The sequence below is a fragment of the Lynx canadensis genome, chromosome D2 (genome assembly GCF_007474595.2).
Source record: "Lynx canadensis isolate LIC74 chromosome D2, mLynCan4.pri.v2, whole genome shotgun sequence".
NCBI classification, from domain to species: Eukaryota; Metazoa; Chordata; class Mammalia; order Carnivora; family Felidae; genus Lynx; species Lynx canadensis.
The window spans coordinates 75,841,668-75,856,152 of NC_044313.2; the positions used below are offsets into that span (position 1 = coordinate 75,841,668).

The window sequence follows — 14,485 nt, forward strand, 5'->3', positions numbered from 1 at the left end:
CTCTCATAAAGACTACTGTTCTAGATGGTTTGTTCGTAAACCTGGGTATTTGGTCCTCATACTGTGATTAGTGTTAGATTTTAAAGAGGCATAGTATAGTATTCTCCAGAAGAATTCATAGGAGATTGAGCAGTTTTGACCTTATTACTTGGCCTTTGGGTCAAGTCACATGGGTAGAAATGGGAAAAATCCAAATGGTACCTTTAAGTCATCACTTTTGTAATTAATTGTTTCCTCACATAGTTGCTGACAAATCATTATGAAAGATGCTGGAAATATTACTGCCTGCCTGGAGGGTGGGGGAACTTCGGAGCTGCCTCAGAAGAAGAACTTCATTTATCAAGAAAGTTGTTTTGGGGCATTTTTGACGCCCTGTCTCAAAAGGTGATTCAATATTTTGTGGGCTTTGTGTGACAAAATAATTTAAAAGTTGTAAATATTCCTAGTAGAATATCATCTTTACTTATTAAGACTTGTGTAGGTTTTTTTTTCGTTTTTCTAACATACAAATTTTGAGAATGTAATTGATATCGAGTTTTCATAATTATTATGGTAGCATGGTCCTTGTGACCATAACACCATCAGAATTTAAAACGGCTAAGCATTTTAGGAAATTATGAACATGGTTGAGTTTTGGTGCATTTAAAAAAAATGTTTATTTTTGAGAGAGAGAGAGAGAAAGAGAGCGCGCGCACAAGCACGGGAGGGGCAGAGAGAGAGGGAGACAGAGGGTCCAAAGTGGGCTCTGTACTGAGACCCGAGAGCCTTATGCGGAACTCATACTCACAGACCGTGAGATCATGACCTGAGCTGAAATCAAGAATTGGCCACTTAACCGACTGAGCCACCCAGGCGCTCCAAGTTTTGGCACAGTTGGACTTACCTGGACTCAAACCCTCCCTAGTCACCCTGATCTTAAAACCATGACAAAATCTTATCACGTATAAAAATATGCAGCCTCATAAAATTATAATATTCCAGTGGCCTTCCTGACTTTTCCCACTTTGCTGCTATGGAGATTAAAGTCACTCCATTCAGTGTTGCTTTCTATATGTGACATTCCCTAACACTTGGCATATTTATAATGGATAGTTCAGATATTTTCAGAAGGCTGGAAGGGGATAGTATTTCGGAGAAAAATCAGAACAGCATGCTTTGTATGCTTCTGCTAAAATTATTAATCGAAATCAGCTTGAATTCCCAGGTGGACATTATTAGACAACCAGAGCAGGATATCCAGAAGTTTGCTACATAATAGAGTCAAGTTCATCTGTGATTACAGTTGGAAGCTACATCTTGATGCTTTCTGTTACCGAATTGCAAATGTTGAAGGTATTTTTAGAGGAACTTACAGCATTAATTTACAATTGAACACTTGAAGTGAGATAATTTTTAAATAATTATTATTTTCTATTTTTTGAAACATCTATAAATACTGGGGTGCCTGGGTGGCTCAGTCAGTTGAGCGTCCAACTTCAGCTCAGGTCATGATCTCACAGTTTGCGAGTTCGAGCCCCACATGGAGCTCTCTGCTGTCAGCGTAGAGCCCGTTTCAGATCCTCTGCACCTCCCCTGCTCACACTCTCTCTCTCAAAATAATAATAATAATAATAAACTTTAAAAAATTAAAAATTCATAAATACAAATTTAATTAGTTATGTGATTAATATACAAATACCTCTTCCCAGAAATTTTGACTGTGCATATTCCCTATAGAATTTCTTTCTCGGTTTAGAATTTTATTTTTCATACCTTTGTATATGATACAGATCAGTTAAAATTTCTTACTCTCTGGAATGTTCCTTTATTTTTCAAGTATAGCCTTTATGGTATGGCGGTATTCTATAGTTACATCTACTGAATTTATGTTTCAGTTGTAAAGACATGTTATACATTTAGAATATCCGAGTATATTTCATTTCAAATATTGGAGAAAACCTCTTAGAGAAGCAGAGTTTTTATTCTTCTTAAGCAGCAACTCAGTAACTCTGACTTCAGCCCATCTCATGTTTGATGGGATTTCAGGCTACATATACTTTCCATTTGCTAGAGAAAGAGTCTGCGAGGGAGTTACGTTAGCCTGGGGGTAATTCCGATCTTTTCTGACAGCGCTGTGCCAGCCACAGCGATCGTTCTGACAACTTTTGCTCAACAGTAACCCAGGCTTTTGGTGTTTTGTTTTGGTCCTCCATTTCTTCCCAGAAATATGAACAAGAACTTTTCAAACTGGCACTGCCTTGCCTGAGTGCCGTTGCGGGAGCTTTGCCTCCAGACTACATGGAGTCAAATTATGTCAGTATGATGGAAAAACAGTCATCAATGGATTCTGAAGGGAACTTTAACCCACAACCTGTTGATACCTCAAAGTATGGACTCTTTCTATTGCAGCAGATTTTTATTGTAAATGATGTGTGAAGTCTGAAATTGAATAAGGTACTAATGTGAACTTTCTCTAATCCATGCCCCCTTTGAATTGGTATCCTTTTGGTAGGGGTCCCTTTACTTGACAGAATGAACAGTGGTGATAATAATGATCATACACATGTCAGAAGTAGATAACGATGTACCTTCTAGGCTACGTCACATAACCCGGGTTCTGTGTGTGTGACCACATGATAGTATCTACGGTAATGAGAATCAAGAAAGGATATCAGCTATATTTGTAGCTGAAAATTTACCCCAAGTGTTTGTTAATTGCAGCCAGCCTCTGTAGCGCATCTTTGACTGGGGGTGATCCCGGCAGGGCAGAGCTCTTCTGTCAGCTGCAGAGAGTCACCGCTACATGTCAGCAATGTCTAAGGGGTAGCACCTGGTGTTCAGCATCATAAAGCACAGCATGAGATTCCAGGGAATATCAAACGAGAATATTTGTGGAAAATGTAGCATGCTGTTAGAATGCAACGTGACAGCCTTAACCACAGATCAAATGTTCCGTCACATAAAACTGCTTACCCGTACTTAGTTGCGTAAATTGTTTTTACAAATGGGATGTCTCAGTACTTCAGGTGTTTGGAGTCTCAGCATTTTTGTTGTTACTGTCTTTGAGTAGGACCATGGTTTCCCATTTGCGAGGAAAGCTGACTCTTCATGCCACATTATCTTATCGATTCCTTGGTGACTCCGCAAGATTATGGTGTTAGCAAGGCAGTCAGTGGTAGTTCTCATCCACGGCATCCGAATTTGCTGGGGAGTTCAACTTTCAGACTTCTGGGTGGCCCCCCAGCTGGTTTAGCTTCCATAACAGATCAAAAATTCAACCCAAGTGGTATGCCATTAGTTTGATAATGCCTTACATTTGCATGTTTGGTATTTGATGACAGTCCTGTGAGAAAAGACTCTACCCCCCAGTATTTGGCTTATGTGATTGATCCTTTGTTTCTCTTCCAATGTAAGTAAACCAAAATATCACATATTCAGTTCCTACATGGGTAAGTTTGTGGTTTGCTAACGTGATATAATCCACGATTTTAAAATAACATCAGAACGTGTGGTGGTCTTGGTGTTGATTAATTAGATCTAACTGATTAACAGCTGTCAGGCATGTGTATTCATTTACCTAGGCTTACCCCTTTGGGGCCTTCTTACCAGAGTAGGTTTACTTAGTGATATCAATCATTGCTACATCTTTGTGATTTTTATATATTGTTTCTTAAGTATTTCTGGGTCATATAGTTCAATTCCTGACTGATAACATTGTTGCACAAGAACAGTAAACCATCTCACTATGCTAGGTTTTATTTAGAAGTCAGTTATCAATGGTAATTGTGTTAATAAGTTATATGCATGAGTGAATGGAATTATATATATATTTGATTTTCCGTTCATTGATCTATTTGATATTCCCAAGTCTCATAGTTGGACTTGGTCATCAGTTGCATGCCCTTATCATCTGTTGAAGAGATCAAATATTAATTAAATATGAAAGGAATCGAGAATAAATGTTATCAAGATCACAGAGCATGAGTAGTTACTTTTCGCTATAGTCCATATTAATAGCAGAATGTTTTAGTACATTGAAAAAGTGTCACCGGTCAGATTTCAGGAGATCTTTTACCTACTTATAGTTGTTGCAGAAGAGACTTAAGTCAAAAAGGGAGAATAACTTAAAAGAATGAATATGGAAGGGAAGTATGTCTTTAAGCTCATTAAATCTAACCATATCTTGATTCAGGTTTAAAAAAATTTTTTTTGTATGATTGATTATCCTCGTCTTGCAATATATTTTAATTATATTATATATAATTTTTAATATATACAACTTCTATGAAGACATAGTAAGTTATGAATTAATACAAGATGAGCAGATAAGAACATTACCGGCTTGATTTGTATATTATTCCTGCACTAGGGAAAAGCAGTACTATGCTAAAATGATTTTTTAACAGTTATGCATCAAGTGGGATTTAAGCAATCATAAGCTGTGAGTAAATTACTGGTATGATTTTCCATAAATCCTGTAAAAATCAAGCTTTTTTTCTTTATTTTTCTCATAGCATTACAATTCCTGAGAAGTTGGAATACTTCATTAACAAATATGCTGAACATTCTCATGACAAATGGTCAATGGACAAGGTAAAAGCCAGAGTATCACATTCTCATTCAGTACTGAATGTACCCAGTGAGTGGCCACCACCCAAATATTTCTGACCATGACTATTTTCTACCTTAAAGTGAGAGCTGTATCTAGATCAAGAAAGAATATTTAATTACGATTTGCTAATACAGTATTTGGTTCCACCATTAATACATGTAATCCAATATGAATGAGAATATCTGTTCATCAAAAGCACAGTTTTAGGAATAAAAATTCTATTAGTGAAATAATAAATACAGTTTCTAAACACATATTGTTTGTGAGATAATCATCATCAGGGGCTTTAGGAAGAAAAGGTGACTGTGGGTCAGAAATCTTTTAAAGAAACTTTCGCTTCAAGAGTAATTTTATATTAGAGAAAGCTTGAAATTATTAATCGGAAATAGTGATTGTTTATACCTTCCAGTCTTCTGTAAGAGGTCTTACTGCTAAGTAGATCTGCAGGTCGCTAAAAATAAACTGCATGGCAAGTTGACATATTTTATTTGGATTGTCAGAAAAATGCAAGCTGATGAGTTAAGTGACACATGTCCTACATATCATGAAATTCTCTAAAAGGAACCTTATGGCTGTGTAGTCACATTATGTTGAGCCTGGTTAAACTTGAGAGATGTGAAATAGATTTGTCAGAGAAATTGAGCTGAGATGATGCAGGAATCTAAAAGAAGCATGTACTGTTGGTGAAGTGAAAATCAAACATCAAAGGTTCCGAGGTGTTTGTGTTTATGGAGCAGCTCTGTATCATCCTGTTAGACTTTATATTAAATTTCAGTTCTTGCCTTTGCCAATCGGTCCCTTTCTCCGAAGAAACCCTCTTTTTGTTTTGATGAATGTGTGGTTCTTTGTTCACTAATTTATTTACTAGGTGAGTCAGTCCGAGATAAGTGTCTGTTTTATGTAAAGACTCTATTAGGTACCGAGCTGGTGGTGATGGAGAGGAAATTTACAAGAACGCTGTCCTGAGCTATCACAGTCTAGTTACTCAGATTCCATGGGCAGATATGAAATGAGATAGGGAAACGGTGACACATACAGAACTGCAAGGGCAAAATCATGTGGAACGAACATGTTGAGAGTTAATTGAATACTGGAGTGGACCAAACAGTTAGCATTATTCAGAGAAGCTTCCCAATAAAAAACAGCACACTCCAGTTTTCCTGCTTGAACGAGCATTTCGCATACACATCTCAGATGGAGGGTCCCGAGATGTCACAGAATCAACATCATGGGGGCCGCGCACCCCGTAGTTTGCTCAGCGGGGGAGTGCTTACTGACATAACTATAGACCTGGATCTGTTCAGGGTGTGTTTAATCTTTGGATAGAAAGATTTGTTCTCGGTAATTATTCAAAATAATATTGGTTAGGATGGAAATCTTTATATTATGCTGGGTGGAATTCAAACCTTAGCCCATATCTTGATTTATTTTTATTTTACTAGTACACACTTCAACACATGCATACCTACATTCTCAAAAATTAATGCATGTAAAATAATTTTGATTTTTTTTAAGTTGGCAAATGGATGGATTTATGGAGAAATATATTCAGACTCGTCTAAAGTTCAGCCGTTAATGAAGCCATATAAACTATTATCTGAAAAGGTGAGGTTTCTTTCTTTTTTGTTATACAGTTTCAATTTATTTTGAATTTTTTTCTTTATTATGTAATTTCTTATTAAAATGTTTTCTTTATTTACATATGCTTTTTAAAAAACCTTTATTTAAAGGTTGCAATTTTTAATTTTAATCTTTTGTCTTTTTTTCTCTATTCCTATTTCTATCAGCATTTAATAGGTTCTTCTCTACTTAATATTCTTCTGTTCCTTTTTGATATTTTTTCCTCCCCAATATTTTTAAGGTCTTTAGAAAATATTCTTATGTGCTAAGGAGTTTCTTGATGAGGGATAAAGAAGTAATATTTACAATGATTATTACTTATAATTTTTCATGTATTTTACTTCTTTGGGGGGGAAATCAATATCTTGACAAATGAAGTGAAAAGGACTGTTTTAGCTTGGTGCTTACGGAGGAAGAGTTTTTCTCATCTGTGTATTCAGATGGTAGAAAAGCCTGCACTTATGGTTCATATAATCTGGCACTGTTTCTCCTTTTTTAGTTTCTATCTAAAGTATCAGAAGCTGGGAAACTAAAGAAAACTAACCTCCAATGAAATAAGAAGCTGAAATCCCTCTTTGTAGCATTAGCCAAATTAGATCTCAGCTCACCCTGTACTTTTCAGAATTTTTACGTTCCTTTTTCATTTCTAAATAAATAATGCCAGTCTTCTTTTTTTTTAAGTGAAGTGAAGGTAGTCTATTTCAGATTTTTTATTTGGATTCCATGCACTTCCCTTTTTTTTTCCTCTCTCTCTCTTCCTTTTTGTCTCTAGGAAAAAGAAATTTATCGCTGGCCAATCAAAGAATCTTTAAAAACCATGCTGGCGTGGGGTTGGAGGGTTGAGAGAACACGGGAGGGAGACAGCATGGCCCTCTACAACCGTTCTCGTCGTATTTCTCAGACAAGCCAGGTAAGAACACATCGGTGAATGCACAGCTTATGTTGTTTCACAATCATTTGAATCTTTTATTTAATTAGTGGGTTTTCCAAAACAAATAATTGGAAAATTACGAAGACTAACAGAATGTTTAGAAGAGGAAAAACCATGTTTCTTTTTAAGTGAAGTTAAGTCTTGGTTAAAACTGGAGTTTATCAGGTGATGCTTCTCCTGGTTAGTCTCCAAAGGAGTGCCCAATGGTGAGGTCTGGACGTTTTACTGATGAAGCCTTACGTACAGTGAGATCGTCTGCAGAGTTCTCTTCTCCTTTCGAGAAAGAACTGAAGGTTGGTTTCTTAGGGAACAGTGGGATCGTCAGACAGTGATCCCGATCTAGAACGCACACGAATGGTCCACACAGTGAGCTTGACCACCTGTCCGCTTTTCAAAGGCAATATATGCAACCATACAGGCAGAGCAAGAATTCAGAGAGGGGCACCTGCGTGGCTCAGTCGGTTAAGCGTCCTGCTTCAGCTCCGGTCATGATCTCATGGTTCATGAGTTCAAGCCCCGCATCAGGCTCCGTGCTGACCGTGCAGAACCTGCTATGGATTCTCTATCTCCCTCTCTCTCTGCACCTTCCCTGCTCACACCCTATCTCTCTCTCAAAAATAAATAAATAGACATAAAAAAAAAAAAAAAAGAATTCAGAGAGCACCTTGCTAGTGGGTCACATCAAGGAAATCCAATCAACTTAGCAAGGTGCTGGCTGTGGGGCGTCAGTGCTCAAGATGAGGCACAGCCTCAGCCTGAAGAACCTGGAGTTCAAGGTGGGGAGCAAATGCTAACTATTACCTGTGGCCCTTTCATCTCTCCTGGGAGCCAAACCTGTCATTTCCCTTTTCCAGACTGCTAGGGCTACTGTGTTCAGTTCGCACAAAATATCATGTGTATTATTGCTGTTTTTTAAAGAAAATAAGGGCATTCATAGCATGTGTTTCCCATGTTTCATATTCGAAATAGATTGAGTTCTGATCTGGGCATGTTGTACATTAAATTCTCTTAAGTAAGTATCACGTGGGTGGAAGCCGTACACACACATTTCTGTACACACACATTTCTGACTTTTTATCATGTACACACACATTTCTGACTAGGTTACATTTTGTTTTAATCTGTTTCAGCACATACTGAGCACAAACCCTCCTGTAGATGATAGGAACATGAAGATGATAAGGGCCAAAGACTCACAATGTGGTGTCAGAGACAGGCAGGTTAGACCTACTTCAACGTAGTACAGGAAGTTTTCGACTCGTGGTGTGTACCAGGTGGTGCAGAGTGCAGAGGGTGGAATTATTCTTTTTTCCCCTCTAAATTGGACAGGAAATCCAAAAAAAATTACTATCTAATGGGGGTGATTTAAGCTGTGCCCAGAACAAGAAGGTAGATTCTCCCACTGCCCATAATAGCAAGACTGTGTCCCCTGACTTAAAATTGTATGTGTTGTATTTATTCCCTGTCTTCCTTACTCCTTGCTTATCTCGTAATATTGTTCTCTGGGGACTTTAAGCTCTCGATAGATTCTATCAACCGAGACTCATAGAACCATGTCTTAGGTCTTACTGGTTTTAGAGGGACGTCATACATGTGTGACATATGATGTGCGTTGTTATATCTCCTATGTGATTTCAGTATGCCAGAGGCACAGTGCATAGATGAAGGACGAAATATCTGGAGGTAGACCGAGACTTTTTAGAAATGTACCATCAGGCATGTTACTTGATCTGTTTGAGTAAATGTTAACACCCCCATTTTGTTTTCTTTTTAGTAAATGATAACTATTATTGTTACTGCTGTTATTTAAATATTTTTAATGCCAGAGAGCATTTCATGGTAGATAAGAGTGTTTTTGCGTTTGTAGTGCTTTGACCTATTAGTAGTAAAGAAAGAATATTTCTCTCAGTATCAGAAATGGAGAGCAAATTCCAGTTGATGCCACCAATATATTTATAATCTTATCATTACTTTTATTCAAAGATTCTTTAAGCAGAAAGCAACATTACTTGAAATGTTAAAATATATTATTCCTTAATCACTAATCTTGTAGTTCTATCATCTTTTTCAGGTATCATCTTGCCAAGCTTTTTAATGTCTTTTCTTTTCTCTCCATTGCTGGTTTCCCATAAAGCTTATAAAGATATTTTCTATTATGCAATAGATAGGCTCTTCTGGATAAATTAAGGAACGCTTTTTATAGCATCAGTTTATAGTAAGGAATATAAATGGGTGAATTGAGAGAGGTCACTTGTCGATGTGATTTTGGAGCTGAATTGTCTCAACTTCCTTTCATATGGGGCTCAGCTCTCCCTCTGCAAGGCAGAAGCAGCCTGGATTTAACTGAGCAAGGTCTGGCATAGCCTGCCTACGTTGAAATCCTGGCCTTACCACCAGGTAGCTGCGTGAGCTCGGCAAACTGGTTAACTTCTCTGTGTTACGGTTTTCTCATCTTTAAAATGAAGCAAATGAAGCATCTATTTAAAAGATTATTCTGAGGGCTCATGAGTCACTTAAAAGAGTAACTGGCCTATATTTCAATAAATATTATACTTAATTATTACCATTATTATTTTATGTGGATCAATAACAATTTTAATGTTTTTTGTTTGCTTTGAACACCACAGGAAGACATGAGTCCTGATTTTAGGAAATTTACTGCTCCATTAGGGTTTTGTAATTTGCATATGCAAGATACCATAAGGGCTTGGGCGTGGCCAATAACAACTTAATAGGATATAGAATATATAGAAGTGCAGATAGGAAAAAGTGAGGAGATACTGATTAGAGAGGGGGCCTAAGTAGGCCTCTTGGCAAAGACAGCATGGAAGGAGGGCGTTTCTGACAATTTCAGGCACATTCCACAAGTTCTTAACAGTTACTTAACTTGTCCCCAAATTGCAAGTTCCTATTTATCTGTTTTTCAGTATTGCAAATATAGGATATAAACTATTTAAACAAATGAAAAATAATTTTATAACCTGGGATGCAGAGAGAGATGGGAATGAAACTTTTGGCAAGTGTGACCACCTAGAACTAAAATGCAGGCTAGGACAAAACAAAATTTCATTCATTCCTTCAACGGATTCTTTATTGAGCACCTATTGTGTTCCAGTCATTATTCTTAGCTTTTCAGGCAGATCAGTGGACAAAATAGGCAATGCTTTGTGCTCTCATGGAGATTACATTCTTGTAGGGAAAGTAAGCAGCAGATATGAGGAAATTATGTACTATGTAAAACTATGATTCATACTACAGAAACAAGAAAACAGCATGGAAAGGCAGACTGGGAGTGCAGAGGGAGGGGGTTGGGCAACATCTGTGGATGAGTTGCAGTTTTATACATGGTTGTCAGAGTGGATTTCACTGAGAAGATGAATAGAGATTTGAAAAAGGTGAGGGAATTACACGGAGTTGGGGGAAGAATGTCCCAAGGAGTGCAGCAGCAGTAAGTTGGGAGTGACGCCTGATACATATCAGGGAGATGAAGGAAGTGTGTGTATATATTGGTGCTGAGTGAGTTGGAGCTGGGTAGCCAGGAGAAAGGTGGGGGTGTCTCAGAAATCAAATCACATGGAATGTTGGGAGTAATTTTGAGAAATTAGTGAAGTTCTTTGGACTCTGACAGAATTACTTTCAAAACTTGATGCTGCCATTTTCTATGACTTTTGAAATAATTCTTTTGAAATTTTCTTCTCCTTTTGAAATGGTGAAAAGTGACCTCTACCTTTTAGAGTTGCTCTAAAGAACAAAAGACATAATCTGCCTGCCTTGCGCATAACCATGCACGTGGTGGCCTTTACTGTTGCTAAAACCACTGGAGTTAATTACATTAATGTTCAAGCCCCTCGTTCAGAAATGGCGCATGTTTCGGGCAACTTGAAATTATAGCAGCCTTGGCCGCTCTTTTGATCTCTCTGTATATGAAGGAGAGAAATAGGTAATGAAAAATATAAATAGAATCTGTCCCTGACCAAACAGGCATCAACTTCACATTCTTTAACCCAGCCTCAGTAACTTAATCTAAAGCTAAAATGATAAATAGTTAGACATAGTCCAAGAGGGTATAAAATACTGAGAATTTTATTTTAGGAACAAATAAAGTTATTGATACCAACTCCATTTTATTCATGTATTCAATTTACAGAGAGTCTAATATTGTTTGTTTATCAGTTTTAAGACATAGGTTTGCCATCATGTCTGTGAGATTAGGAATCACTTTAACATTGTAGTGTTGGCGAAGTCTGGCTTGTGCCACAGCCTCTGGGAACATTACGACCAATAAGGCTCAGCCCATGCCCACAGATTTTTCCCATACAGTGGAAGAGTTTAGAGAATAACAAAATAAATATTTTGGAAATACAGTTCTGACAACAGAGTGGAGAATGAATTAGAGAAGGAGGATATGGAAGACAGAAAGACAGATTCCTTGGGAGGACACCATAGACATCCCTCAAAACAAGACAAATATTAAATATCTGAATTAGAATGGAGAGAGTGGAGATGGAGGGAAGTGGACGTATCCCGGAGGGATTTTTAAAGTAGAAAAGACAGAGTTCTGTGACTGCCTGATATATGATTGCAGAGGAGGAGGAGTAATCAAAGGTGGTCACCATGGATCCGGGCTGGACTGCCAGGTGGGTGTTTATATTAGGAAAGGTAGGGAGCACAGAGATGGCTACTTGCTCAGAGATGGCAAGGAGGGAACAATGAATTTGATTGTAGATGTTGTGTTAGGCAGAATTACGGCTTTCAGAGATGATCCCCAGTTGCTGGAATCTGTGGAAGTGTGACTTTACTTGGGCTTGGCCAGTGTGATCAAGGCTTAAGACCTTGAGATGGGGGAGATTATACTGAATTATCAGTGAGTCCAGTATAATTTCAAGAATCCTTAAGAGTGGAATAACTGCTCTGGCTTTGGGTAAGGGAAATGTGACTTCCAAAAAATGGCCAAAGAGATGCAGTGTTGCTGGCTTTGAAGATGGAGGAAAGGGGCCATGAGCCAACAAATGTGGGAGATCTTCAGGTAATGGATAGAAGAGTTGCCAAAGAAGGAATCTGAGGAAATGGAGTCAAGAGAAGTTGAGCACAGAGACAGGAGGGTGGTTTCCTTGAGTTCATGAAATGAAGGGCTGGAGAGTAGTGATTCCTGGTGTCAAATCTAGATGGACTGGCTTGATGGCAGCTGGAAAGAAGCCTTGTGTAGCAGCTTGGAAACTGATAACATTTGAGAGGACAGTTATATTAGATTTGTGGGGAAAGAAATACACTGCAATATGTTGAGGCCATAAGAGGTGATAGGGAGAGGGAAGTGGCCAAGGCATCAGATGGCTTGAATTGGAATCCTGCCAGTTCAGATTTTTAGCTCTGTGACCTTGGGTAAGTCACTAGTGTTCTTTAAGTTTCAAATTTCCTTTTAGGAATATTTAATTTAAAAGAGGGAAAAAATGTGATTTCATTAAACATTCCATTATTAGATGGTACTGAGCAGTGGTGAAGGCTCAAAAGCCAGGGTTCAGTCAAAACTAACCAATAGGTTGAGAATAGCCCATGAGTCCATTATTAAGGGTAACATAACGTTAGCCTCTCTTTTCTAAAAACACAGACATGAGCTATAGTGTGCATTTTATTTTTATTTTTATTTTTTGGCTTATACGTGTCTAACAGGAGACTATACATATGAAATGTAATATAAATACATGCTAGAATATATTAAGATAGAGCTTTAGATTTAAAGCATGAACCATAGCTTATTTCTATTAAACGCTGTTATATAACATATACATTGTGAGGAATGTATTGAGAGCTCAAGACAGTACATGAAATGTTATGGTTGATGAGAAGATGTTTCGTTATTTCAAAAGCCAAAATTCAGAAATTAAGTCTGATTGTTACTGGAGATAACTTTGTAAATCATTGACTACTGTATCATGTACTTTGGAAGAGTTGGTTGTATTTTATCTTCACATTTGGCCCATTGAGACATTCATAAATATTGCCCTCTTTGATTAATTACTGTTTGCATGAGGAAGAGTAAATTTCATTGTAGCCAATTAGAGTCTGTGAGAAACTGAAGAATACAGCGAGCCTTTGACTAAGGTAATGTTTCAGAATCCTGGATACAGGGGCACCTGGGTGATTCAGTTGGTTGAGCTTCCAACTCTTGATTTTGGCCCAGGTCATGATCTCACAGTTTGTGGGATCGAGCCCCATGTTGGGCTCCGTGCTGCCAGCATGGAACCTGCTTGGGATTCTCTCTCTTTCTTCCCATCTCCACTCATGTTTTCTGTCTCTCCAAATGAATAAGTAGGGGTACCTGGATGGTCAGTCGGGTAAGCATTTGACTTCAATTCTGGTCATGATGTTGCTGCTCATGGGTCAGGCTCTGTGCTGACAGCTCAGAGCCTGGAGCCTGCTTTGGATTCTTTGTCTCCCTGTCTCTTTCTGCCCCTCCCTGACTCTCACTCTGTCTCTCAAAAATAAATAAACATTACAACAAATGAACAAACAAACATAAAGAAAAAAAAGAATCTTGGATCCATTGCACAATATGTTGAATTCTGACCATTAGTTTTTGGGAGGGGCAATTCCTGAAATGTTGGGATGTATTATTCAGTCATAAACTGAAATTATCAGATACCCAAATACAATTTAATTTATATGCTCGTGAAGTATGTACGTACAGATACTTGCCAGTTTCATCTGAGGAAACATTACGTTTGAAAGTTTACGTGTCCTGTATTTCTAAAATTTGTCTTAAGTCTCTCTCTCTCCTGGGTTTTTTAATTAGACTCTATCATTTTCACATAAATTATTTAGGTTTCTGTTGATGCTGCGCATGGTTATAGCCCCCGAGCCATTGATATGAGCAATGTCACACTATCCAGAGACCTGCACGTAAGTATTACTTTTTTAAAGTATTCTGAAAATTCCATTTTTAAAAAGCATATTGTAACACTTTCCTGCATACATTTCTCTTCATGAATTGCTTGAATATGTTGATCATATAAAGGGTCCATGGAATTTATAGATTATGGACCCTAGCTTTTTAATGCTCTGAAAGTTGATACAACTTTTTCTAGGATGCGTCTTCCAGATAACATATCTTCCTTAGAGATAATGTGCATTAAAAAAATCCTACTATAATTGAATAGCTATGAGTGAGAAGAGAATAAATCAGGAATTAGAAATGCTCTGCTCAAGGGTAACTTCAGTTACCCAGTAAAGAATATGAAATTTAAGTCATTTATCCAGGGGAACGGGTAGCATTTTGCTTGCTGCATCCATAGTTGTATCAGTTCACCTTTGTGCCTAAGGAATGTACTTTGAAATGGCTGATTGGA

At 37.7% G+C, this 14,485-nt stretch overlaps 1 protein-coding gene across 6 annotated transcripts in view; it reads left to right on the top strand.

The window, feature by feature from the left end:
• The window catches only part of RYR2 (ryanodine receptor 2), a 767,906-nt gene that overhangs the window by 574,920 nt on the left and 178,501 nt on the right, over positions 1–14,485 (top strand). For all 6 annotated transcript variants that reach the window (XM_030335594.1, XM_030335595.1, XM_030335590.1 and 3 more), the window contains exons 52-57: positions 244–384; positions 2,203–2,366; positions 4,494–4,572; positions 6,107–6,196; positions 6,984–7,121; positions 13,962–14,039. In XM_030335594.1, coding sequence (XP_030191454.1) covers positions 244–384; positions 2,203–2,366; positions 4,494–4,572; positions 6,107–6,196; positions 6,984–7,121; positions 13,962–14,039 — 690 coding nt within the window. The remainder of the gene's footprint in view (positions 1–243; positions 385–2,202; positions 2,367–4,493; positions 4,573–6,106; positions 6,197–6,983; positions 7,122–13,961; positions 14,040–14,485) is intronic.